Source organism: Bos grunniens, chromosome 16, assembly GCF_055505025.1.
Source record: "Bos grunniens cultivar Pamir isolate PY7600 chromosome 16, Bosgru_T2T1.0, whole genome shotgun sequence".
Lineage (NCBI taxonomy): Eukaryota > Metazoa > Chordata > Mammalia > Artiodactyla > Bovidae > Bos > Bos grunniens.
The window spans coordinates 43444786-43469859 of NC_141180.1; the positions used below are offsets into that span (position 1 = coordinate 43444786).

The 25074-nt window shown below is 34.0% G+C and overlaps 1 protein-coding gene across 3 annotated transcripts in view; it reads left to right on the forward strand.

Moving 5' to 3' along the window:
* KIFAP3 (kinesin associated protein 3) overlaps positions 1-25074 on the forward strand; it is a 152299-nt gene that overhangs the window by 81149 nt on the left and 46076 nt on the right. For all 3 annotated transcript variants that reach the window (XM_086344758.1, XM_086344757.1, XM_086344756.1), the window contains exons 11-17: positions 6261-6361; positions 14264-14372; positions 15691-15803; positions 16245-16410; positions 17031-17156; positions 21223-21321; positions 23156-23241. In XM_086344758.1, the coding sequence (XP_086200884.1) occupies positions 6261-6361; positions 14264-14372; positions 15691-15803; positions 16245-16410; positions 17031-17156; positions 21223-21321; positions 23156-23241 (800 nt within the window). The remainder of the gene's footprint in view (positions 1-6260; positions 6362-14263; positions 14373-15690; positions 15804-16244; positions 16411-17030; positions 17157-21222; positions 21322-23155; positions 23242-25074) is intronic.

A 25074-nucleotide genomic window follows, 5' to 3' on the forward strand; every position in this document is an offset into this window, starting at 1 on the left:
AAGACATCATATATATTAGGAAAACGTGATATGGCAGAAACCAACACAATATTGTAATTATCCTTCAATTAAAAATAAATTTAAAAAGAAAATGCAAGAATAGTGTTCTATTGATAAAACAAAAACATTATTTTCAACATAATAATAGTAAGTAATAACATTTATTGAATCATTTTATTGTGTATCAGACTCAGTACTAATTGTTTTACCAGGATTCTCTCACCTAATCCTTGCATACCAACTCTTTGAGATAGATATAATTGTTATTCCAGTTTCACAGATGAAGAAACTGAAGCGCAGAAAATAACACTCAGAAGGCCATTTTCCCTAGTAAGTGGCAGAGCCACAAATTGAACCTAAGCAGTCAGCCTCTAGGGCCTGGGCTTTGAACCACAGCGTTATACTGCCTCTATTTACCACTTTATTCAGCTTTTAAGCATTCAGCACCTTGTTTTTCTCATAAAATCAAGCTCTGCTTGATAGCCGTTCTTGTCCAATTCAGTGAGAATGAGTTTCAGAATGGCTATAGATCTAGTCTCCCATACTGCTCAGGAGACAATGTAATTTGTCCCTGTCAGGATCTTTCACCCATTGGAACCTGTTGCATCTGGACACAAGTACTCTGATAAATAACTGATTGCTTTTCTGCATTTCATCTCCCTTCTTCCCCTTTTCTATCATCTTCTTACCTTTTTTTTCCCAAGACCCCCAGATCCTATAGAGTCCCTTCTTAACTGCATTTCCTTTCTGTACTGTGCCTCTAAGGAATAATGATAATAATTCCTGTTTGTTAGGTTTTATTTCACCCTTTCTGCTATTTCCTGGAAGGCCTACTTAGTAGAGAGTACATGCACACAGGCTTTATAGTCAGACCTAGGTTTGAATCTCAGATTCATAGCTGTTTCCTTTTGAAGGATTCATAACCTTAATGAATGTCATTCCATTCAGTTCAGTCGCTCAGTTGTGTCCGACTCTTTGTAACCCCATGAATCGAAGCACACCAGGCCTCACTGTCTATCACCAATTCCCGGAGTTCACTCAGACTCATGTCTATCGAGTCAGTGATGCCATTCCGCCATCTCGTCATCTGTCATCCCCTTCTCCTCCTGACCCCAATCCCTCCTAGCATCAGAGTCTTTTCCAATGAGTCAAGTCTTCACATGAGGTGGCCAAAGTACTGGAGTTTCAGCTTTAGCATCATTCCTTCCAAAGAAATCCCAGGGCTGATCTCCTTCAGAATGGACTAGTTTGATCTCCTTGCAGTCCAAGGGACTCTCAAGAGTCTTCTCCAACACCACAGTTCAAGAGCATCAATTCTTTGGTGCTCAGCCTTCTTCATAGTCCAACTCTCACATCCATACATGACCACAGGAAAAACCATAGCCTTGACTAGACGAACCTTTGTTGGCAAAGTAATGTCTCTGCTTTTGAATATGCTGTCTAGGTTGGTCATAACTTTCCTTCCAAGGAGTAAGCGTCTTTTAATTTCATGGCTGCAGTTGCCATCTGCAGTGATTTTGGAACCCCAAAAAATAAAGTCTGACACTGTTTCCACTGGTTCCCCATCTATTTTCCATGAAGTGATGGGACCAAATGCCATAATCTTCATTTTCTGAATGTTGAGTTTTAAGCCAACTTTTTCACTCTCCTCTTTCACCTTCATCAAGAGACTTTTTAGTTCCTCTTCACTTCCTGCCATGAGGGTGGTATCATCTGCATATCTGAAGTTACTGATATTTCTCCCCAGCAATCTTGATTCCAGCTTGTGCGTCTTCCAGCCCAGCGTTTCTCATGATGTACTCTGCATATAAGTTAAATAAGCAGGGTGACAATATACAGCCTTGACGTACTCCTTTTCCTATTTGGAACCAGTCTGTTGTTCCATGTCCAGTTCTAAAAATCAAAGATAATACCTACCTCTTCAGTTTTAAGGGTTAAATGAGAAAATATATGCTTAACATACAATAGGAACTATCAAGTTTGCTTAATTTTGTCTTCCCCTCTCTCAAAGAATTGTAGTTATGTAAACATTGGCTGTCCACCAATCTTTTGGTATAGCCTTGTATCCGTTAAATTTCTATTCCCTTCAGTCCTTTCGTTTTAGCACATTTTGGGATTATGATAATAATTTTAGGTAAAGATTATGGGAAATTAGGGATATATTCAGAGACTTTTTTAAATAGAAGATCACAGATAAAGAAGAATTAGGTATAGGAGAACTCAAGGAGCTTTTACCTTTCTCTGTCCCATGAATATGGGGAGAGGAGAAAGAAAAAACAAGCACAGAAGAACAGAGTTAGAACAAGTTGCACAATGAATCATCCCACTTTTTGAAACTAGAGGGTTTTGCTATGTTAAAAAAGAAAGTAATGTATTATTAAGCTATTGTATCTGCGATGTTTCTGGCATATGTTATTCATCTACTTTTTAAAAATGACTGTAATTTTAGGACTGTAGACTTTCTATTATGTCACATACCCTTTCTCCTGAGTTGTCCTTTGTAAGTGATAAAGATATAGGTACACAATCACATATAATACATATACACACACACATATGTTCACACACATATAATTTGCTCTAGAAAACCTTCCTTGTTATCCTCTTTATGGGGCACAGATCTCTTAAAGGTGAATCTTTGTTTCCTTTCACCTTTCATGAATGGATGTACCACGAGAACACTGCAGTTTAGTATCTTTTAACTAATACCAGCAGTAGACAAACTCTTCTCAAACAGAATAGCATCCTATTTCATTCTTAGTGCTACTCTGAATTTTAATGTTTGATGATTTACTTTGATATTAAAAAGTCTTTTATTTTGGATATTGAGTTCTCTGTTTCTTTTACCGTTTATTTACTATGGCTTCCCTGGTGGCTCAGAGGGTAAAGCGTCTGCCTGTAGTGCAGGAGACCTGGATTCGATCCCCAGGTCAGGAAGATCCCCTGGAGAAGGAAATGGCAACCCACTCCAGTATAATGCCGCCGATGGAGGAGCCTGCTAGGCTACAGTCCACGGGATTACAAAGAGTCACACACATGACTGAGCAACTTCACTTCTCCATATTTCATTCTTAGTGCCATTCTGAATTTTAATGTTGATGATTTACTTTGATGTTAAAAAATATTTTGGATATTGATTCCTCTGTTTCTTTTACCATTTATTTAGTAAGTTGTGTGATGTAGAATCCTACTTATCAGTGAATCCATTACATAAAGAAAATACCTTCAAATAATATTTTGTAAAAACTAAGTAGGACTAGAACCTCCCCACAGCTGAACAGCATGCAGAGAGAAACTGGAATAGCAAGGAAAGAGATTGTGCCTTCAGAATATTGAGTTTACTGTTGGAACTTCCTTAAAAAGATTTTTAAATATCTCAGCCCCAGAAGAAAAGCTAAATACTGTAAAGTATGTATACTCTGACCAAAACTCTAAAAGATACTTTTCCTCTCTAGAGAAGAGTGTTGGAATTTTTCATTTTTAATCTGCATATCATGCAAACCCAAGTCTTTTCTGTTTAGATTTCTTTCATCCCAAGAGCAGAATAATGAAGTTGGGAATACCCAGTTAGTCTCTACTTTTCTCTTTCTTGGAGTTATTTCACAATTTTTTAATTATATTTTCCTCCAAATGTAGGTTCTGCATATATTATATTCCAAGTGGTTGAGTATAGTGAATTCATAGTTTTTAGTTAAGATGAAAGTGTTTACCTAGTATGTATTCATCTGACAAACATATACTATATTTTACTGTTTTTGTTTTATGCCAAGAAGTTATTTTTACATTGATATTGAGAGTCCCTGGAAATAGGCTCTAGCCAAACCATTTAAAAAGATGCAAAAGTCTTGAGTTTTTAAAATTCTGTTTTAAAAATGTGCTTTACCCTATCATATGTCAGCATATGTCAGTCTTTTATACCTGCTAATAATATCTCTTGAAAGACCATTTCACCTTATGATACAAAACTATTTGAGAGATATTGTAATATACCTTTGGTGTATATAACTTGACCTCTGGTGAAGATTTTTGAGTCAGAGAGACCTGTGCTTAAAGCCCTGCTCAGCTGCTTAACATGGCTGTGTAGGAAGTATTTTTCTCTGTTAGGTTCCCCATCTGACACATAAAGATAACAAAACTGATTTGATTGTTTTGAAGATTCACATTGTTCTTTCTTAGCATGTGATATATTTTTGTCTAACATAGTAAGCTCCAGGAAAACAAGATTGTACAGAGAGGCTCACTATATTTCTTAAATTTACCTGTAAAAGACCCTTGGAAATTTTACTTAAAACACTTCTGTATTCCATCTGAAGATCTTGTAAAACCAGTGACGTCTTTGTGCTTATTTTTTCAGTTTTAGCCTCTGATTTTTTAAACATAACATTGTGTTTTTTTCCAGCTTTATTGAGATCTAATTAATGTAACAATTGTAAGTCTAAGGTGATAACTTGATATATATATATATATATTGTAAAATATGTTAAGTTTAGATATAAGGTTAGTTAACTATACCACTGTAAGGTAAGTTAAGGTTAGTTACCACATTTATCACCTCACACAAGACTTTTTTTCTGGTTGTGAGAACTTTTAAGATATATTCTCTTAGTAACTTTCAAATATACAATACAGTATTGTTAACTATAACAGCTTCTCTGGTGGCTCAGACGGTAAAGAATCTGCTGCAGTACAAAAGACCCAGGTTCAATCCTTGGGTTGGGAAGGTCCCCTGGAGAAGGGCATTGCAACCCAGTCTAGTATTCTTGCCTAGAGAATTGTTAACTATAGTCACCTTGCTTCTTAAATATTAAAAATAGAATCAATCAGCAGATATCTTTTGACAAAATTCCATATACAAAGCCTGTAAGAATACCAAAGTTTTTGTCCTCTAAGAATTGCTTACCACCTTACAAAGATATATCTAATATCTGAAAAATTCAGTAAGAATATAAATTAGTATTATTAAAAAAACACAAAGTATTTTAGTAATTTTGTACTATAGTAGACATAGGAATAAAGGTGCTGAAATTATCTTCCTTGTTAAAATATATTTAAAATTTTCTTGATATGTTAATTAAATTTATGTACATACTTGATTTTTTTTAAATTCCAAATATCTCCCAAGATTTACTTATAGCCAAAAATTTTTTTAAAGAATATTATTTTTTGGATAAAACTTTTAGCAAAACAACTTTTCTAGCTCAAGTTTTGAAACTGACTTTGAAATCATATAAAGATCCTCAAAATATGGTATATGAAAGCATGTAGAAGGATTAAATGACATATTCAAGTTCCATTTTATTTTTCAAATCTATGATATATCATTCACTTTCCTTTTTTCAGTTTCAAGGTGTATAAAATGAGAATAATCTTACCTTGAAGTTCTAAGACAATCCTTAGACTATGCTTGTTAGTCTATATTATACCCTTTAGCAATTTATAGTCATGTATTTTTTTTTCTGTTCCATCTATCAATGTTTTATTTATTCATTTTAATATAAATTTATTTATTTTAATTGGAGGCTAATTACAGTATTGTATTGAATAGTCATATATTTTTTAATGTTGCAAATACTGTTCTACTTTTTGTCATTTACGTTCTTTTTCAAGTTTCTGATTCATAGAAATTAAATAAACTGTTTTGTTTACTATATTTATTGTACATTATCACTGAAATGTGTTAGTTATATATTTTGATAAAACAGGAGGGATGGGGAGGCCAGTGGCCAAATCTACATTTTAGTGGGCTGCTGCAAACAATTAATTCTTCAGTTTGTGATTAACTTTTTTCAAAAATATACCTTGTAAAATACTGCGGTTTCTTGGAACTTAGTGATATTTCACAGTTGGTGTACTCCAGACTTTGGAATTGAAATCAGTCCAGTTCAGTCGCTCAGTCGTATCCAACTCCTTGCAGCCCCTCCTTGCAGCACTCAGGCTTCCCTGTCCATCACCAACTCCTGGAGCTTGCTCAACTAACTTTTGGCTGTGCTAGGTCTTCTGGCTGGGCAGGCTTTTCTCTAGTTTTGGCAAGCAGGGAAATTGAAATAGGAAGCTCAAAATTTTCATGTTTTTCTAAATTAGAAAAATCTCATATTTTCTAAATTAGAATTTGTATAAGGATTTTTATTGATTCTGTAGTTTAAAAGTTTTAATGCATTAATTTGAGTTTGTTATACAAAAAATTAATTTATTTGTGGTCATTGCATGCAAGGCATAGCATAATATAAAATCTCACCATATTCATGATGTCTTATTTCCAGGCAATGAAAACTACAAGCAAATCGCAATGTGTGTTCTTTACCACATAAGCATGGATGACCGCTTTAAATCAATGTTTGCGTATACTGACTGCATACCACAGGTGAGTGGTGTAAGTGTTTTTTTAAAACACATTTTAAAAATGTGTTTTTTGCTTTCTTCTCTTGATTTTTCAAATAGCTTTTTTCTTTAAAAATTCCCTCCTAAAAATAATATAAATTTGTTATATACAGTCTGAAAGTACAGACAGTATAAAAATGAAAATAACTTTCTAGTTTATCCCATAAAAACTGATGTAAATAAACATATGTAAGCAAATGAAATACTGTGGAATAAAAATCATAGTATATAAAAGCTTAATCATATCTCTATTTTTTCCTTAGTTTTAATTCCTAAAAGTAGAATTACTAAGTCAAAAGGTGTTTTGTGTATTTGATACAATATGGCCAAATTACCTTCCAAGAAGACATGAGTTGATTTCTCCCAACTATCATTTCACTTTTAACAACACTAGATACTGTCATTTCTCTAAAAATGGAATGTCTGGGGTTTTTTTATTTGCATTCTGTGAATATTGGTGAGGTTGAACACTTTTCACATTTTTATTGATATTATATTATAAATCTTTTATTTCTGTTGATAATTTTTCCTTTGGCATGTCAATATTTTGGGACTAATACATAAGATCTATATATATAATAACTTTTAACTCCTTGTCATATTACAGACATGTCCCAACTTTGTCATTTGCCCTTTAATTTTGTTTGTGGTTGACTGTTTTAAATGCTTTGCATGCTCTGATGAAAAAAATGCATCAAAATACTTTTACTTTCTTTTATAGCACTCTTCTCAAGAAAAATTTTTGCTATAACTCAGTTGTTTGGTATATTTCATATGTTAGGTTTATTTGTCTTTAAAGAGTTTAGTGATTTTCTTTCATGGACTGTAAGTGTTGAGATTCATTGTTGTTGGTGGTCGCTAAGTCATCTCTGACTCTTTGCAACCCCATGGACTGTAGTCTGCTAGGCTCCTCTGTCCATGAGATTTCCAGACAAGAATACTCAAGTGGGTTGCCATTTTCTTCTCCAGGAGATATTCTCAACTCAGGGTCGAACAAATGTGTCCTGCATTGGCAGACGGATTATTTACCACTGAACCACATACGTGTGTGATTTTACTCTTAGAGAATTTACATTCAAAGTCACTATTGTGCCATTAAATTTTATTAAACTGAGCTCTACTAATTTGATTACTAACTGATGATCAGAATACTAGTTGGGCTGATTTTTAATATTATTTTTTATAATATGGCTTTCTAAAGTAGAGAAACAGGGATTCCCTGGTGGGTCAGTAGTAAAGAATCTGCCTGCCAATGTAACAGACATGGGTACAATCCCTGATCCAGGAAGATCCCACATGCCTTGGAGCAACTAAGCCCTTGTGCCACAACTGTTGAGCCTGTCTCTAGAGTCTGGGAAGCACACTACTGAGCGAGCTCGTGTTCTGTAACTACTGAAGCTCATGCACTCTAGAGCCTGTGCTCCACAGGAGAAGCCACCCCAAGGAGAAGCCTGCACACCACAACTAGAGAGTAACCCCCAGTGCCCACAACTAGAGAAAATACCATGCAGCAACAAAGACCCAGCACAGCCAACATAAATAAATAAATACAAGGAAACTTGTAGGATGTATAATATACAATAAAAATATAACACTTTTAAAAGATACTTTAGAAGAATATGAATAGTAAATTATGCTTATTAAAGTAATCTTCTTAAGCCTCCTACTAGGTAATTCCTTATTAGCCTAATGTAAGTTATTAAATGTGTATTATTTTGACAAATGATTAATATGTAGTAAAAAATAAGACCATAACTTTTCTTTTTATTAATTCTTATTAATCCTTCTATTCATCCCAAATTAATAAAACAGTTCTAAAAATTGAATTTGCTAGTCCAAAATTTTAATACTTTATCCACATGTAATTAAAAAGCTGATAAACTCTCAAGGATAACTTCTTAGGCTTTTAAATCAGGGGATAAACTAATTATGCTTGTTTACAGAAAGTAGACATCCTTCAAATATACTGCATATTTTATCTAACATGGCAAGGCTTCTTATAGAGATAACACATGTCAGACTATAGCTGATGCAAAGTGTAATCAAACTCTTGGTCAAACAAGTTTTCAATAAAAGAGTAGCCATGTCAAAGGGAGATTACAAGTGATTTACTACAGTCTCACTCCATATGTTCCAAAGGTTTTCCTTCACAATTTCAAAGGGTATTCTTTTCCAAACCCATTTAGTGTCAGAACTTCATTGACTACAAGGTACAAATTGGAAAGCAGTGACAAAAAAAATAATATTTTTGTCTAAATTGGTTGTTTTTATCCAGATTAGATTTTAAAGAGAATGACATTAAATAAAAGAAATGTAAACTAAAAAGACATGGAAAACTTATTTTGTTAAATGTTTAATTCAGAGTTACCTTTCTCTCTATACCATAGAGTTTATAATCTCAAACATAACATATAAAACTATTTTCAATAAATAATCAGAAATAAAAGTCTGTTTAGATTTCTTTTGAGACATTAATATTATTGTAGTTGAAGACTTTGAGGAAAATTGTCCCATACCTTTTCAAGAGCAATATTCATGCATATTTCCTTGCCAGATAATTTTCTAACATCAAACATTTCTGCAGAGGGATTTTCAGAACATTTATGATCTGTATTTCATGAACAGAATCTTCAAAAATTCATTCAGTGGTCATTGTTTGGGGGTTTTAATTTATTATATTCTGTTTTTAAAAGCTCAACCCCAGTAATAATAGTGAAGGTATGTCTTCAAATTATTATGTTGTAGACATCCTGAAATGTTTTAGTATGAAGCCATAGTTTGAGAAAGTAAATGATATTCTAGAATATGTTTGTTCCTAAAGTGCTATCCAGGCTATAGCTTATACTTTATAAGGCTCAACTTTGACATATTAGGGAAAAACTGACATGGTTTAATTGCCACCCAGTGCCAATTATGAAAGTACATTGTAAAATAAAAGAAAGAAAATTTGGTATTACGTTGAAATTTCCAAGCTTCCTTCAGAAATTAAAAAGATACTCTTTTCAGAAATATTGACTACTCAAAGTAATGTTTATAATACTAGCAGAGCTTTAAACTCATTTGTGACAGCAACTGATTAACCTTCTTCTTAAATAAAACTATATATCTGGGTTTTGGAATATGTTAGAATTAATGTAATACTTTGTTCACTTTGAAATTATGCACATTAATTTTTGTGTAGTAAATATCGTGAAGAATTACAAATGAATTTTTCAAATGACAAGCCTAAAATAACTTCGAAAGTAGGAATGTTGCATACTCAGTTGCTCAGTCATGTCCAACTCTTTGCAACCCCATGGACTGTAGCCTGCCAGGCTCCTCGGTCCGTGGGATTCTCCAGGCAGAATACTGGAGTGGGTTGCCATTTCCCTCTGAGGGATCTTCCCAACCCACGAATCAGACCCACAGATCGAACCTGCATCCCCTGCATTGGCAGGCGGATTCTTTACCGCTGAATCACGTAGGAAGCCTGAGAGTAGGAAAGCGGTGATTAAATTGTCATTCATATTCATTTAAGCAATCAAAAAGAATAGGTGATATGGTCATATTCTTTAATTACATTAGCTATATATGTAAAGAAACTTTATAAACTGTGAAATACTGTACTAAAACAAGATGCCATTAGTAAATAGTTCTCACTATTTTGGAACCACTCAAAGTCCAATTTAAATAAGTGTTTACACTTAAGAAACCTATACTATACTGTTTAAATTTTCTTCAGAATTTTATTAGTCCAAATAAACAATGTCTTAACACTGCTCATAGAATAGCATTTCATAAACTAGATTAACCTAAAGAGGTTGTATAGGTACTTTGGGGAAAAATTATTCTATTGATTCTTAAAGAGGTGGACTTTGGTGGAACTAGATTGAGATGCTCTATAATTAGAGTTCACTTTTGTAAATTATTTAACATTCAGAGTAGGTGTTATAAATTCATCACGCCTCATAATCTCTTCCACTATTATGTTGCTTTTCTTCTTTTGTATTTTATTACCTCTAATTATCCAATATATTCTAATTTTTTCCTCTTCCAGTATTCTATAAAATTTGGGGGTCAGGGCAAGTCTTTCTTCATATGTGATCTTAATGGTCTCAGTGGGTGAATTGTTTCAGGTGAGCATACTTGGGGATAACCAGGAGTTAATGGTTGTATTCTAATAATAGTTAAGAGTACGCATTAACAGTTCATTGTTATTTAGACCTCTGAGATGCATGTTTTGTTTAAATAGGTGCAAATGCCATCCAGATGCTTATAAAAGGTATTTATTGGTAATAGAATGGCCAAAGTACATGTTTAGGTAATGATGTCATGGTGTTATTTAATATTTTACCCTAGAACAGTGTGCAAGAATCTTCATAGTAATCCACATGTTTTCCACCACAGTTGTCCTATTTGGCCCCTCTTTGATCTACATGCCTCTTTTTAGCTGAATGCTGGTAAACGTCCTTTCTGACAGCCCCCTTTGCTCCTGCCTGCCATTATCTGCTGAAGTTCAGAAACCAGAGCATCACTTCAAACAGCAGAGTTAGGGAGTAGCCAGTCAGAAGAGATTCCTGAGGCATGCAAAGTTCTGCCATAATCATTCAAAGATGTTTGGGTAGGGGGGTGATGGTGGTAGAGGTGTATGTGAATATAGCAAGCTGTGGGGGTTGGCCTCTGGTCACTGGTAAATAAGTGAAGTCAGGTGCCAGAGAGTCTAGACACAGTGATTTCAGTCCTGGGTCTTTGGTATCTGATACTCAATATGGGACTTGTCTGATTGAACACTATTGCCTCTTCATTGCAAAGACTGAACCCCTTTTAGTGCCTTCCTGTTAAATTAGTAAAAGATGACAATGGACATAGTTAGAACAAATCTAGTTTTAATATTTCCTAGTTGTTAGCAATTACACTTACTTTTGAAGTGCTGTAACAATCAAATTAAAGACAATGTTGCACATGGAGTTTGAACTAAATTAATATTTTAAAATGTGAGTGCTCTAATTAAAATTTAAGTGTCTCTCTTACTCTGAAAAACTAATTCTATATCATGATATGTTTTTTTAACATTTAGTCTTGATTTGGGGATGTGGGGATTTGGATAAGGTTTTAAACCATCATTATTTTTTAAAAAGCTAGCTCCTAAAAAATAAAAAATAAAAAAATAAAAAGCTAGCTCCTGAATATTTCATCACAAAACTTAACATGGAAATTACAAAAACAAGGCAAAACAAAACCCCTCAGCTTCTAACAAATCACCGATAATGCCATTTTTAAGGCCAAGTTTCATACTACAAGATTAATTTCAAGTAAATAACAACATAGTTTGCCTTGTTTAAGCATTACCTTAATGTAACAAACAGACTTTTGTTATTTTTAAAAAGCTTCTTGTATCAGAAGTTTGAAAGGAATCTATATGTAGTAGGTTTTTAATTATAGTATGAAAAACATACTGTATATATTTACAGTACTGTCATCTACATTTTTATTAATTTATAATTTTAATTGATAGTTAATACATAGGTACCAAAATCTGTTAAATGTATATCCAGTAATTTAAGGTTGTTTTATCTATGCCATAGATTTTTGTTGTTGTTGTTCTGCAACATTATTAAGTGTTAGTGATTAAAGATTCCACTAGCAGCAACATTTGTGTTAAAGAGGTGCTCTGTGAGAAAAGGCATAATACATACAAACCATTTACCGGCTATAGTGTTTTTGTAGTTCACAGCAAATAAATGAATTTTACACACACAAACACATACACACACACACATACATACATACGTACATACATACCTACATATATGGGCTTCCCCAGTGGCTTAGCTGTGAAGAATTCACCTGCAGTGCAAGAGACAAGGGTTTGATCCCTAGGTCGGGAAGATCCCCAGAGGAGAGCATGGCAACCCACGCTAATATTCTGGCCTGGTGGATCCCATGGACTGAGGAGCCTGGCGGGCTCCATAGTGTCACAAAGAGTGGGAGAAGTCTGTAGGGTCACAAAGAGTGGGAGAAGACTGAAGTGACAGCACACATGCACGTACACACATGTATATATACCGTTTTGTTAGAATGATATCAGAGTGTTTTTTGGAGCAGCTGTAAGTGGATTTGTGTTTTTAATTCATTGCTAGTATATAAAAGTAAGATTAATTTTTACAGACACATGATATGTTGACCATGTATCCTTTTTGAAACTTAGAAGTTATTTGGAACTAACATAGAAAATAACCACAAGATTTAACAGAATAAGGTCTAACCCATCAACAAAGACATGTTGATCTTAAAGATATTGCCTCGAGATAAAACATAAGAAAATTTTAGGTTATAAATTTTAGGATTAACTTCCATATATTGTTAACAGTTTGACTAAGAGAAAAATATCTTTATATAATATGCATTAAGTTAATTTACTATTTACCAATAATAGTAGACTGGCTTCTCAAAAGTCTGGCATAAGATTTGTCATTTCTCCTTTATTATATGGCAATGGCCTTTTATCATGACAAATGTAGATATGGCTAAATGGCATAAGTAGCCTATCCTTTCCTTCCTCTTTTTCTGTCTGTTGCTTCCCAGACCCATCTTTCTTTCTCTTATTAAGTAGAGTTCTTTCCTTACTTTATATACATTCCCGGATGATTGGGTCAGACCTTGCAGGTTCAGTTATCAACCATAAATGACAATTCCTAAAATCATATGTTCAGTCTGAACATGTCTTATAAAATTGTGTTTATAACTTTTATTGACTATCAGCACTAAACTGTCACATAGGCAGCTTAAATTCAGCATATCCAAAAGCTAAAATTACTGGCTTCCCTTTGAGGTTTTCTCCTATTCTAATTTCTGTCTTTGGGTAAGCATTGGCACCATCATTCATGTCGTTCAGGGTATAAACCTGGGAGTCATCTTTGTTTCTTCTTCTCCCTTAATGCCAACATCCAGTCAGTTATTAAATCCTGTTTGATTGTCTTTACTAAATATATCTGAGCTGTCCTTTTTATCTCTTATCCGAGCAGCCATCACCATACCTGGACTTTTCTGCTAGCCCTTTAGATGGTCTTAGCACATCACCCCACTCCACTACTCTTGCCTGGAAAATCCCATGGATGGAGGACCCTGGTAGGCTGCAGACCATGGGGTCGCTAAGAATCGGACACGACCAAATGACTTCACTTTCACTTTTCACTTTCATGCATTGGAAAAGGAAATGGCAACCCACTCCAGTGTTCTTGCCTGGAGAATCCCAGGGACGGGGGAGCCTGGTGGGAGGCTGTCTATGGGGTCACACAGAGTCAGACACAACTGAAGCGACTTAGCAGCAGCAGCAGCACATTTTCTTACACTATTTCAATCTGTTTTCTACATTGGTCATATCTTCTTGAAACATAAATCTTATTCTGACACTTTCCTTATTTGGAAGCCTTTAACATCTTCCCATTTTCCTTAGGCTGAAGCCCCAAATCCTTAACATGTACTTGAAGACCTGGCATTTTCTGGCTTTTACCTTCTTTTATCACTGTTTCCCTCATTCCAACCATGTTTGCTTTCTTTCAGTTTTTCAGAAGAATGACATTTTTTCCTGCCTTATAACCTTTGCACAAGCTGTTTTCTTTGCTCAGAGTGTTCTACTTCCCCATGATATTTTAAATCCTTAAAAGCAAAGCCTTTATCTAATATTTCATTTACATTCTCCACTGTACTTGAAAGCATATATTTAATACTGAGCATCTAATAGTTCACTAAGGTATTCAGTAGTAAAAGCCTACTCTATGTTGAAAATGTAATTGTATTATTTCCAACATACAATCTATGATAACATACTGTGATTAAACATTGCCTGTGTTTTTCATGTGTTCGGGGGTGTTTTGAATGAAATATGTCTTGTGCTTCTTGCTAGTTAATGAAGATGCTCTTTGAGTGTTCAGATGAACGGATTGACTTGGAACTCATTTCTTTCTGCATTAATCTTGCTGCTAACAAAAGGAATGTACAGCTTATCTGTGAAGGTTAGTGCCTTTGAGCTTCATGGATAATCTTTATCATATGCCAATGGCAAATGATAAAAAATAGATAATAAAGAATTAAGAATTAAAGTAAATAAGTGAATTACATCTTTCTATAATTTAAAAAATTATAGCTCAAATCCTTAAATGTCAGACTCATAAATATTCTTACATTGTGAGCAGACTTTCTCTCTAGTAACATTTTATAAACTGTTTTGTCAGTTACCCTTAATTGCAATTTGATTTTTAAAAATATTTTCTAGGTGAAACAAAACTTTTTATTTGTAAAGCAGTCTGTTACAGTGTAAGATGTTGCAGTACAAATGTATTTGCTATTTGTTTCTGTAGTATCTTCGTAAAGTGATTTGTCATGCATTTTGGTATTTCAGAGTTTGGTCAGTAGTTTTTACTTATTTGAGAAGTATACATGTAAATTATCAAAAAGTACAAATGAGCAAATAGGAAAAAATAAAAAAAAGTATTTCCACTATCCAGAGATAGTCAAAGATGAAACTGGTACAATGCTTCTGCATATTGTAAATTAAAATGGGATTCTGTATATTTGGTGACATGTTTTTTAAAGTTAATAATATCTGAATACCTTTCCATGTGATTAAATACTTTTATAAAATGTAATTGCCAGTAGCTGAAAAAATAGCTTATTAAAGGATTTTCCATAGTTTAATCTGCTGTTTGGGTAGTTTGTGCCACTTCTTTTCTTTTACAGACAATACTGCAGTAATTTTTCTTTCTCTGAATCTTTCATGTTTGCATTTTTATATTCTTAGGATAAATTCCTAGAAATACTATTTTTATGAATCAAAAAGTATTTATATTTTACAAATTTGTGGTACACACTTCATATACATACTGTGTTTTTATTTATGTGATATTCTGCTGCTGCTGCTGCTGCTAAGTCACTTCAGTCGTGTCCGACTGTGCAACCCCATAGATGGCAGCTCACCAGGCTCTGCCATCCCTGGGATTCTCCAGGCAAGAACACTGGAGTGGGTTGCCATTTAAAATCTGTGTTTAAAAAGAAAATACAAAAAAGAGGAATATGAGGAGGAGAAAAGAAGAAAAGTAATTGTACTGGGGAGATCAGCTAAGCACAAGGGAACTTTCTGCAGTGAATGGAAATATTCTGTCTTGATATAATATATGAATTATAGAGAGGCATACATTTATTAAAATTAATAGATTCTATAAAATTTATGCATTTTCTGTGTGTAAATTGGGTTTCTTGAGAGCTGAAAATTTTAAAGATCATTAAATTTAAATGAACCTTAATTTTATTTGGGAATTTCTCTGTTATTATCAGGAAACGGGCTGAAGATGCTCATGAAGAGGGCTCTGAAGTTCAAGGATCCATTGCTGATGAAAATGATTAGGAACATTTCCCAGCATGATGGACCAACTAAAAATTTATTTATTGTAAGTGTTGTCTTTGGCTTTCTGTCTATTAAAATAGCCTGGAACTGAAGTTTTAAAGTGCTGTGTTTGGAAATATAACTCTTCCTTAACTCTTGTCAAATATTAATTCATGACCCAATTTGGTTCTTCTTGTTATCAACTTCCTTGGAGGTTTAGCTCCTAGAGATTTCAACCTAAGTTTTAATACCGTTTTTGTTTTATGATCCCTGTCCCTAACCTTTTCAACCTCACGCCAGTTTTCTTGCCTTAAACCAATTCACTATAGACTCCCTTAGCAAGTTAGCAGTCCATGGGGTTGCAAAGAGTCGGACACGATTGAGTGATTAAAGAACTACAATGACAACAAGAGAATCACATTTGATACTTATCTTCCTATGCATTAAATTATTAGATTAGTTCCTTTGTAGAAATATTTTAAATTTATAATTTTGTTTTATTCAGGATTATGTTGGGGACCTTGCTGCTCAGATCTCTAATGATGAAGAGGAGGAGTTTGTGATTGAGTGTTTAGGAACTCTTGCAAATTTGACCATTCCAGACTTAGACTGGGAATTGGTTCTTAAGGAGTATAAGCTCGTTCCATACCTCAAGGATAAACTAAAACCAGGTCTGTGCTAAGTATTTCACTTCTGCATAATCATTATTTCTCTCTTTTGTGGGTAAAGCTGCTAGAGCAGTATTTTGTGACCATTATTATACTACGTTCCCAGGCCTCTAGTTCTAGCCCTACTTCTAATTTCTTTCTCCCAGAAAAGCAGTCACTAGTTCTCCTCTTATATATGTATATACTATTTTCCCTAACAATATGTTTTCTTAATATTAGTTTCCCTTTCCTATTCTGCCTTACTATTTTTTTATCCTGCCTTTTTAAAATTACCAAATAACCATCCTACATGAGTTCACATGCACACACAAAGTTCTTTGAGGCATTGAAATGACTCTTCTGTTTTCTGTGTTTACATTGTCATTCATTTATATTTTCAAAGACTTATTGAAAATACAATACCACTTCTCTACTGCTCCAAAAACCATGAACTGTCATTGTGGAATGGAATTCTCTGAACATGGAACTTTGGGAAAAGGACAAATTTGTATACATGTTAAAGGTTCATAAGAACTGATTTAATAGCTTTCAGTATCTTTTCTGTGAATAAGAATCTTGGAAATATAAAAGGATTTGTATCAGGACAGTTCAATGAAAACTTTCTGTGATGTTCACTTCACTAGGTGCTGCAGAAGATGACCTTGTTTTAGAAGTGGTTATAATGATTGGAACTGTATCTATGGATGACTCTTGTGCTGCGTTGCTAGCCAAATCTGGGATAATCCCTGCACTCATTGAGTTGCTAAATGGTAAATTACAATTTTTCTTATTTTTATGCTAATATATAAACCCATTATCTACAGTGATAATATATTATCTTGTTGCATTGCTCATCTTATTGCCACTTAAATTATATAGTTAGCAAAATGAATTATTTTTACTAGAATTAGATAGCATAATACCAAATAGCTTTAGGTTGTAAGGTTAAGAATGTTCCTATAAAGTGATTGAGGACCAATTTTATAGATAACTACCCTGCACTTATCAACCTTGAACAGCTAAATATTCTGCCATTTATTCTTTCTGTTGAGCTTTGTCTTGGTTGAATTATATCTCTTTTCTTGCACAAACCCTTTTTTATAATAACTCGATTTCTAATCAGAAAGATTTATTAGGAAGCTAATTCTAATCATCATATTCCCTCCTGGATCCATATATAGTGTTGTCCTCTAAACTTCCTACAATGAAGAAAATGTTCTCTATCTGCACTGTCCAATACATGTGGCTATTGAATACTTGAAATGTGGCTGTTGGGACTGAGAACCTGGATTTTAAATAAAATTTAAATAAATTTAGTTAGCCACATTGGCTAGGATTACAATATAGGCTAGGAGTTCTAGATAGTCTTCCCCTTACTTTATTTTGCTCTTAAGGACCCAGGTTCATCATTTTCCACTGCATACAAAATTTGTCTGACTCTAAATATATATTATTAGGGCCAAGTTCTCTAGGACCTTGTTTTATTAGTCTGCTCAGACTGCCTTAATAAAATATCACAGACTGGGTAGCTTAAACAACCAAAATACATTTTCTCATATTTCTGGAGGTTGGGAAGTCTATTGAGGTGCCAGCCAATTTGATTCCTGGTGAGGTCTTTTTTCTTGGCTTGCACAAGGCCACCTTTTTATATCCTAACATCCTCATATGGTGGGAGGAGTTGGGCGGAGAGAGGGAGTGAGAGAAAGCACAAGCATACACAAGTGCTCTGGTATCCCTTCTTATAAGGTTACTAATCTTATAGGATTAGGACCCCAGCTTTATGACCTCATTTAACCTTAATTACTTCCTTCTAGCCCTATCTCTGAATATAGTCACATTTGGGTTTAGGGCTGTTTTTAACATACGAATTTTGGAGGGATGCACTTTGGCCCATAGCAGATTTACATTAAAAGTAGCTAATTATTGTAGAAGTTAAATATGCTAATATGGAAAGCTTAAAAAGACTCTCTAATCTCAGTCTTTCTTGTACCAGATATATATATATTTTATATTATTTTAATAGTCTTTTTTGAAGTGTACATAAAGAAAAACACACAAGTTATAGGTATATGTAAAACAGTGAATTTTTAAAATGAGAGTTCTCATGTTATTCCCACTTGTGTAAGTAAATGAATTATTACCAGCACCCTAGAAATTCCTCTTCTGCCATGTCCCAGTCATTGCCACCTTCTCCAGAGGGGTTCTGTTTTTCCTCTTATCACCAATAGATGAATTTTGCTTAGTTTTCAACCTTTTAGAAAGAGAATCTAGTTTATTTTGCCCTGTATTATAACTGTGAGATTCATCTTTGTTGTGTACTGAAGTGTTTCCATTTATTGCTTTGTAAATAAATATACTACAATTTTTCCTTTCTAACTATTGGTTCATAGTAGGGTGGGTTTTCTATTTGTTTTTTAAGAGAAAGGGGCTTTTATAAGTAATGCTCCTATAAACATTCTTAAATGTTTCATTTAGTGAACATATTTACTCATTTCTATTAGACACAGACTTAGGAGTAGAAGAGAATATGCATGTATTTGACTAAAAATAATGCCAGTCTGTTTTCCAAAGTAGTTGTGCCAATTTTCAGTCCCTCTAGCAATGTACTCGGAGAAGACAATGGCACCCCACTCCAGTACTCTTGCCTGGAAAATCTCACGGACGGAGGAGCCTGGTAGGCTGCAGTCCATGGGGTCGCTAAGAGTCGGACACGACTGAGCGACTTCACTTTCACTTTTCGCTTTCATGCATTGGAGAAGGAAATGGCAACCCACTCCAGTGTTCTTGCCTGGAGAATCCCAGGGACGGGGAGCCTGGTGGGCTGCCGTCTCTGGGGTCGCACAGAGTCGGACACGACTGAAGCGACTTAGCAGCAGCAGCAATGTACAAAAGTTCCAGTTATTCTACATCACCAACATATTTCAGCATCCAGCCTCTTTAATTGTAGCCTCCATAGTGATACTGCATTGTGATCTTAATTTGTACTTCCTAATAATTAATATGGAGAAGGAAATACCCACTCCAGTATTCTTGCCTGGAGAATTCCATGGACAGAGGAGCCTGGTGAGCTACACTGTCCATGGGGTCACAGTCAGACATGAGTGAGGGACTATCAATAATTAATGAAATTAGTACCTATTTGTTTACTGGCTGTTATATACGGCAGATAAAGTGAGGTGCCTATTTATTCTTTTGCCCAGTTTTCTCTTCTAAATCTTGAAAAGTTTGATTTGTAAATTCTTTTACATAATCGTTTTTAATGGTCATCTAGAGATAGTGCCTCCATATTTGAAGTATTTCTACAAGTAATATATATGGATTTGCTTTGGTACACCCTTCTCACAGCCAGGAGTTTTCATGTTAGAAGTAATTGAAAGGCTAGGTAATTGGGAGGTGAAACTAAAGACAATGTAGTTGTCATAATGAGAATGAGGATTTTGTAGTGAGCTGGAGAAAGTTGAAACAAAATGACCTGGGTCCTTAAATTGCTATCTCACATTGATTATTACTGAGAGATAAGGTAACAGAGCCAGCTCAGTGTTTTACCATATTTTGATGTTCTCTGACATGTTATCACAGGTAGAGGCTGTATACTAATATTTTTTGGAAATAAATGGATTTTCAAAATTAAAACCTTTGGGGTTAAGTGAGGGAACATTGTATGCCAACAGAGTAATTAATAAAAATTTAACCCAAATAGTCTGAGTGGTACTTTGGTAGATTAGTGAGGAAAATTATTTGGAATGGCTGGACTTTGAAGGAATCACAGTTTATTTCACCCAACTAGTTAGATGCTCTGCTGACCTGTAAATATTTGTCTAACAGATATCACTGAACTGTTGCCAAGAGTTCATGTCAAACTATTAGTAAAGCAAATTTCATAACCAGTACCTAAAAATTGTATTTCTATAAGTATTTGCCTTTGCCATGAATAATATTAATCAGTGGTCATCTGATATTCTGTTAAAGTCATCTTCTTATGATAATCAACATTTCTTAGTTTGTATGCATGCATAATATTCTTTTTACTAGTATAATTAATTAGAGTGCAGCTAAAGTTACTTTATTGCTTCATGCCAATAATTGAAGTTTAATTTTGTTACCATTATTCAATGAAGAAAAAACCTGTTTATAATAATCTAATTTCTACCAGAAACTTAGGATTTAGAGGGTGTGATTTTTTTTTTTTTAAAGAGCCATTTTTGTCCTGTGAGGGCAACATTATAGAGACAAAATAGAACAAGATTTATTTTACAAATTAAAATTATCTGAAGAATTTTTATGAGGGACCAAAAAAAAACCTCCCCACAAGTGGTGGTAAGTTTTGGCATCTCATATTAGAGACTTAGAGGTTAATTTAATGAATTTCTTTATACTTGGTGTCAATATAGCAAAAATTACTATTAAAGCACTATTACTATTCTCTTAAACCTATCTTGTTTCTCAGTTCTTCCTAGATACAGCCTTTTGAGATGAACAGTCTCAAATAGTTTGGTTTGGACTCAGAGATGATATAATTTCTCTCTTGAAAGTCTTATTTTTTATTTTTGTTTTACAAAGTCATAACCTATTTAGTTTAACACCAACCAAAATTAATAAAACTTCTGAAAATAATAATTATGAAATTTTTGACTGATCATCTTATAATTTAGGAAAAAACATTTAAGACATAAATGATGTATGGCAGCCATATATTATAAATAATTTAAACTAACTGTCCTTTACCTGTCTCCTTGTCAACTTTGGTTTTTCTCATTCCCCACTTTTTCCCCTCAATGTTTTTCAGTTTTGTGTATAACTTAGTATTTTTATTTGAAGCTTTCTGTTGCCTTTTAGCTCAACAAGAAGATGATGAATTTGTTTGTCAGATAATTTATGTCTTCTACCAAATGGTTTTCCATCAAGCCACAAGAGATGTCATAATCAAGGAAACACGTATCCTTTCAGTGTTCATCATAAGTAATGACACTTCACATGTTCAGAAAAGATACATTTTTAGGTGTTGGAAAGTATAACTTTCTTTACTGCCTCTTTTAGATTCATTGAGGTTTCTATCTTGATTTGAGTTTTCTTTCTTTATCCTTCCCTTTTCCCATACTGTTGTTTATACATTCCATTTCTTTTTATAACATTTTAAAATTAACTATTATTTTGATTATTGCTTTGTAAAAGCCAGTGTTTATTTAGGATTTATGATATGTTAAACCCACTCCAGTATTCTTGCCTGGAGAATCGCATGGACAGAGAAGCCTGGCAGGGTACAGTTCATAGGGTCACAAAGAGTGGAACACGACTGAAGCCACTTAGTAAACACACATAGTATGTTAATGCATTTATTTCATCATTTGCTATTTTTTCCTGAATTCAGTTCCTCTGTTTCTCTATATTGATTTTCTTTTTTTTTTCATTTTGTAACAATATTTAAATTTTTAATTTTTTTTCTTAATTGATTACATTCTCTTATACTGCTTAGTGAACATCTATAGTAATAAAATGCATCTATATCTGAAAATAACTAGTTTGTCATCTTTAAATATAATTTGGCAGAATATGAAATTTCTAGATTGCCCATTATTTCCCTCATCAGTTTGAAGGTATTTTTCCACCTTTAATTGCTGCCAATTAGAAGTCTATAGTCTACTAATTATCTTTCATAAAGTCTAATGACAATTTATTTTACTTTCCCTTATAAGTGACTTGATCTTTCTGCCAGGAAGACCAAAGGATGTTTCTGGATTTTGTTTTGTTTTTTAAGCCACTATAGTTTTGTTAGAATTTGAGTTGGTATTCATCACCCTTGCTTGGTTTTTCTAAGTATGCAAATACAGTGTTTGTACTTTGTCTTTTTTCTAATTTTAGGAAAGTTTTCTTGAGTTGTAGTTTATAGTATTTGTTTTGTTCTATTGCCATGATTGTCTTTAGGATTCCTATTATGTCGGATCCTCTTTGCCTACCTTTAATATCTGTCATTTTGTAATCTTTTTCATCTCTTTTCATCTTTTTAAATTTTACAAATTTTCTTCTTTTTTGCCTTCTATTTAACTTAGAGTTTATCTGCTGCTTTTATTTATTCTTGTATTACTATAAACTTAGTTTTAATATATCTGAAATGATTTTTAGTTATTTCCTGAATTACTTCTCTGAGTTTTGTAATTCTGATTCCTGTTATTCTTTCATATATATGTGTGTGTGTATGTGTGTGTGTGTATGTGTATATATATATATATTATTTTCTTAAATTCTTTTCTTTTTAAAAAATACTAGAGTTATATGAAATTATCTTATGTTCTCTCTTCCTTATAATAACCATATCCATATATGTGATTTTTTGTTGTTGTTGACTTGATTGACAGTGATTCTTTTCCTTTATTGTGTGAAATACTTTGTATGTGAGTTTCTGTTTGAAATTAATTTTTCTGAACTTTTAGGAGGGTCAAATCAATGAAGAAAGTTTTACAGCCATGCAGCTCGGGAGCTTCTTCTTTAGTTACTTTCATAATTTTCATGTTTTCAAAAGTGTGACCTTATACATTCTAAGATTTACTGGCTCATTTTCTTGCCCATTTTTATCTTATTTTTTTCCTTTATCATCCCTGTTTTTCAAATAAATGAAACATTAGATTTTTTTGGTCACTTTGTATTAATGATTGTGTTTTAAAATTTAAAGTTAGATTTCAGATTAATATTTGAATTTGGAGAAATGCAGAATTCTCTAACATGATTGAACAACCTCAATATCAGTTTATATCTTTAACCACTTTTTACATAGAGGCTCCAGCATATCTCATAGATCTTATGCATGATAAAAATAATGAAATCCGAAAAGTCTGTGATAATACATTAGATATTATAGCGGTAAGTAATTTTTCTTCCTACCAAAAGTATAATAGTCTTTATTTTATGGAATGAAAGAGCCATTGTACACCTGTTTAGAACTTTGCCTTCAGTGTACAGTTAGCACAAGTTTGTATTTTGGTAAAGCTCAGAAAATGAAGTGATACTAAATTCATTTTTTAATTGCAGTATGGTTGATTTACACTGTTACATTAATTTCTGCTGTACAGCAAAGTGATATATATGCATGCATTCTTTTTTATATTCTTTTCCATTATGTTTTATCATAAGATATTGAATATAATTCCCTGTGCTATACAGTAGGACCTTGTTGTTTATCCATTCAGTGTATACTAGTTTGCATCTGCTAACCCCAAACTCCCACTTTATCCCTCTCCCACCCCTCTACCCTCTGACAACCACAAGTCTGTTCTCTATGTCTGAGAGTCTATTACTATTTTGTAGATAAGTTGATTTGTGTCATAGTTTAGATTCCACAAATAAGTTGTGTCATATGATATTTGTCTCTCTGTTTTTTACTGACTTTACTTAGTATGATTATCTCAGTCCATCCATGTTGCTGCAAATAGCATTATTTATTACATTTTATTTTTTATGGTTGAGTAACAATGGCACCCCACTCCAGTACTTTTGCCTGGAAAATCCCATGGATGGAGGAGCCTCGTAGGCTGCAGTCCATGGGGTTACGAAGAGTTGGACACGACTGAGCGACTTCACTTTCACTTTTCACTTTCATGCACTGGAGGAGGAAATGGCAACCCACTCCAGTATTTTTGCCTGGAGAATCCCAGGGACGGGGGAGCCTGGTGGGTTGCCGTCTCTGGGGTCGCACAGAGTCGGACACGACTGAAGCGACTTAGCAGCAGCAGCAACAGTATTCCCTTAGGGGCTTCCCAGGTGGTGCTAGTGGTAAATAACCCACCTTCCAGTGCAGGAGGTACAAGAGATGCGGGTTCAATCCCTGGGTGAGGAAGATCCCCTAGAGGAGGACATGGCAACCCACTCCAGTATTCTTGCCTGAAGAATCCCCATGGACAGAGGAGCCTAGCAGGCTACAGTTCATAGGGTCGCAAAGAATCAGACATGACTGAGCAAACCAGCAGCAGCAGCAGCAGTATTCCAGTGTATATTTGTACCACATCTTTATCCATTCATCTGTCAATGGATGGATAGGTTATTTCCATGTCTTGGCTATTGTGAATAGTGCTGTTATGAATATGGGGTGCATGTATCCTTTTGAATAATAGTTTTATCCAGATATATGCCCAGGTGTGGGGTAGCTGGATTATATGGCAGCTCAATTTTTGCTTTTTTGAGAAACCTTCATACTGTTCTCCATAGTGACTACACCAATTTACATTCCCACCAACAGTGTAGGAGAATTCCCTTTTCTCCACACCCTCTCCAGCGTTTGTTATTTGTAGATTTTTTTTAATGATAACATTCTCACTGGGGTAAAGTGGTGCTTCATTGTAGTTTTGATTTGCATTTCTCTGATAATTAGTGATGTTGAGGATCTTTTCATTTGCCCATTGGCTATCTGTTTGTCTTCTTTAGAGAAATGTCTATTTAGGTCTTCTGCACATTAAATTCATTGTTTAAACATTATTAAAACCTTTGGCTTTCTACTTTTGGGCAGGGGTTGCTTACTTAAAGAGATTTTATACATATTCAAAGTTTTATATCTGGTCTACATGTCATCTCAGAATCACTTGTTTTCCAGAAAAATTATTGCAGAGAAGCAGGGGGGTTGATGACAGTCTTGCCAAAACTCAACACCATCAACTTTACAGTTTGGTCATTAAATTTTTTTTTAATAAAATAGAATCTCAT